Here is a 3,519-nt window from a genome sequence, read left to right as displayed (position 1 = left end):
AATAAATAGATTATAACAATCTTATAAACTTTATAATAAATAAGAACCTAAATAAATAATAAGTTAAATAGAGCGAATTCTTATTTAAGTATAATTTCTAAATTATTTATTGAAAAGGTTTAGAAAATAGTAAAATAAACGCTCTTAATAAAAAACCTAATTACGAAGTCGCAGTCCTTAAAGAAATATAAGTTATTTTTAAATAAGAAAAAGACGGTAGCCTTATATTAATTACGAAACTCTTTATAATAGCTAAAAAGATTAATATTAGCTCGATTAAAAAAATAACCCTTAAGCTTATTATAGAAATTTATAGTATACTAATATATAGCTACTAAGGAATTACTAACACGTAAAAACGGATTCGCTAGTATTATAATAAATCTACTATATATACTAAAATTATAGAAGTAATTAAGGACTACGCAACTTATAAAAAAAGTAAAAATAGCCTATATAAGCTTTATAATAAGCTATAATTATTATAATTACTAATAGAAGTATAATAATTAATTATATAGGACTTTATTATTAAATTACTAAATCTTAGAAAACTATTTACTAAAGTATAGTACAGTAATATCTTAGTTATAGTCAACTAACTTACTAAGTTTGCTTATTTTATTCTTCATAAAGAATTTAGTATTATAAAAGACTTAGTATATATATTTACTAAGGTTATACTCTTAAACTATAGTTTACTAAAAAAAAAATATTTTTAATAAAAATAAGCTATTTATTTCGAAGTTTTGAAAATATCTAATTTTATAACTTAGTATAAACTATAAACGATTAATATTATTTTATTTATAAACTAATAAATAAATAGAAAGGATTAATTAGATCCTCGAGATATACTTTTATTATTATATAAACTACGACTAGGATAATTAGGTAGTACTTTTATTAATAACTTAGTTCGTATATAATAATATAATTAGTAAAGGTATAAGAGAATCTCTGTTTTATTTTAATTACGGATTCTAGTTAATAATGTATAAAGAAGTATAATAAGGACTATAAGCTATAAAAGCTATAGTAAATATAAATAAACTTAAGGAAATTTATAAATAAGCCTTACTAAACCTTAAGTTCGTATAATAATATATAAAGAAAAACGCGGATAGATTAAGGATTAGAGGACTATTTTTAGAAAAAGAGGATAGTACTTATTTCTTTTATTATAATATTAAAATAAAACGACTAAATAATAAGTTAAATTATGAAAAACTTAGACTTTTTAAAATTATTAAGAAAGTCTTATTAATTAATTACGGTTTAAGATTATTAAATATAATATAATACAATCCCGCTTTTTATATCTTATTATTTAAACTTATATTAAGAAGTTTATATATAAAAGATTATATTATTATCGAACTAAACTAACTAGAGTACGAAGTTAAACGAATTATTAATTATACAATTAGAAATAAAATACGAAAATTCCTTATTAAATAAAAGAACTACGGATATAAAAAAAATATATAAGAACTTATTATAAACTTCTAAATTTTTTAATAACTTTTTAAAAAGTATTAAAATTAAAATTAAATCTAGAACTCTTAGTTATTACGGCGTCTTAATTAATAATTTTAAAAATATTATTAACCTATACCTTACGGGCCGCTAAGGAAGTATTTTTATAATTTTTAAAAAACTCTTTTAATATAACTTAACTCTTTTTAAATACTATTCGCGTTTAAGAACAAAAACGTTTTAACTCAAATAACGACTTATTTAACTTAGCCTAAGCTTATTAATAAGCCTTAGCCTTTTTTTATAACTCCGTAGCCCTTTTTTTAAAACTACGACTTTTTTACTTTTTTTTTATAATTAAAACGATTAAACTCCGTTACTAACTAACTAATTATACTTAGTTAGCTAAGACTTAATAAATAAAAATATAATACTTATAAGTATAGATAGTATTAGTAAACGTATTATATAAAATACTTAAATAATAATATATTCCGTAGACCTCGGAATTAAAAAGAACTAAATAACGGACCCCTTATAAGTAATAATTTAAATAAAGTATTATTTTTATACCTTTATTTAAAAGGTAAATGATATATAATAATTTATAATAAGACGTAGCTATTAGAGATTTTGATTTTCTAATTTAACTTAATATTATATTAGTATTTATGTTTTTATATTCTGCCTTTACTAATTACTCGGGCGGTTCTTGAAATTAACTATACGGTATTAATATATAATATTAATAAATACTTATACTATCTCGGTAGACTATTTTTTTATATTTTCTTTAATTTTCCCTCTTATAAAGTTTATAACTATAGATTATCAACGGTAATATTAAGTACTTAACGCTACTACTTTATAAGCTTATTACGTACTTAGCTAAGTTAGCTATTTTTTTAGGTAATAATAGCTTATAATAGTATAGTATTAGAGATACCCTCGTTACTACCGTTAAGAATAATACTAATTTTAAAATATTTACCCTGATATTTTTACTTTTAACTCGTATATATATATATATTTATTATTTCGTTTTTTTTATTAAAGTTAAAAAACGTTACTTTTTTTACTATTACTATCGCTATTATTATTACTATTTAACTATTTATTTTAAATATATTTTATTAAAATACTGAGATATTAACTCGTCGACCCTTAGGGCTTTTTTAATAATTAGAAGTTCGATCTTATAAATATTATATTAAACGACCCCGAGCTATAAAGAGACCGCTTTAATAAATATTATATTTATAATATTAATTTATAAAAGACGGATAGATATATTATAATAAGCGTCGCCCTTATTAATACTTTTTTAATATAATAAAATAATATAAATAAGCTTAGATTTAATAATATAATTAAGAGCTTAAAAAGAGTATAAGTAAGTATATTAAATAAGAATATTAGTAAGGGGAGGTTATTATTAAATAAGATAAAAAGAGAAAGTAAGGGGTAATAATTAATTATTAAGAAGGTAATTAATATATTATAGTAGTAGGGTTATTAATATTTTAAGTTTAGTTAGTATTAATAGCTACTTAGTAACGGCTGCGGCTAGCTATAGTCAATTATAAAGTCTTATTAAAGTACGTAATAGAAACTCAATATTAACCCTAATAAACTAGCTTGCCCGTAAAGGCGAAGATAGCCCCTAATAAGGCGGACCGGACCCTAAAGGGTATTATATTAGTATATTTAAAAAAAAAACACTTAACAATTCCCTAACTTAGGAATAGATAACTTATTTATAAGCCTAGAGGATTAGACTTTTAAAAAGAAAAGCTAATATTATAACTTAATATATATAATAAAGTTAGGGCCTTGCCCTATAGGACCTATAGCGGCTATTATATTATATATATAGAAGTACGGATTTAAAATAACTTTTTTTAGAGTAGAAGAACTATAAATAAGTTACGTAACTACGATTATATAATAAAATAAAGAACGGATATTCATAAATAAATAGAACGAACGATTATAAATAAGTAAAACGGACGACTATTTAGTAAACTATTAAATAATAAT

The 3,519-nt window shown here is 21.0% G+C and overlaps 1 protein-coding gene across 1 annotated transcript; it reads left to right on the top strand.

The window, feature by feature from the left end:
- Positions 1-602: 602 nt before the first annotated feature.
- On the top strand, positions 603-722 carry CLUP02_06188 (uncharacterized protein; the record flags this gene model as incomplete). The annotated part of the gene is made up of 1 exon (XM_049285189.1): positions 603-722. A coding segment is annotated over one exon (120 nt), but the record flags the coding sequence as incomplete, so codon positions are not given.
- Positions 723-3,519: the final 2,797 nt, after the last annotated feature.

The sequence above is a fragment of the Colletotrichum lupini genome, chromosome 3 (assembly GCF_023278565.1).
Source record: "Colletotrichum lupini chromosome 3, complete sequence".
Lineage (NCBI taxonomy): Eukaryota > Fungi > Ascomycota > Sordariomycetes > Glomerellales > Glomerellaceae > Colletotrichum > Colletotrichum lupini.
Note: the sequence above shows the minus strand (reverse complement) of the source record. Positions and strands in the feature narration are given on the sequence as shown.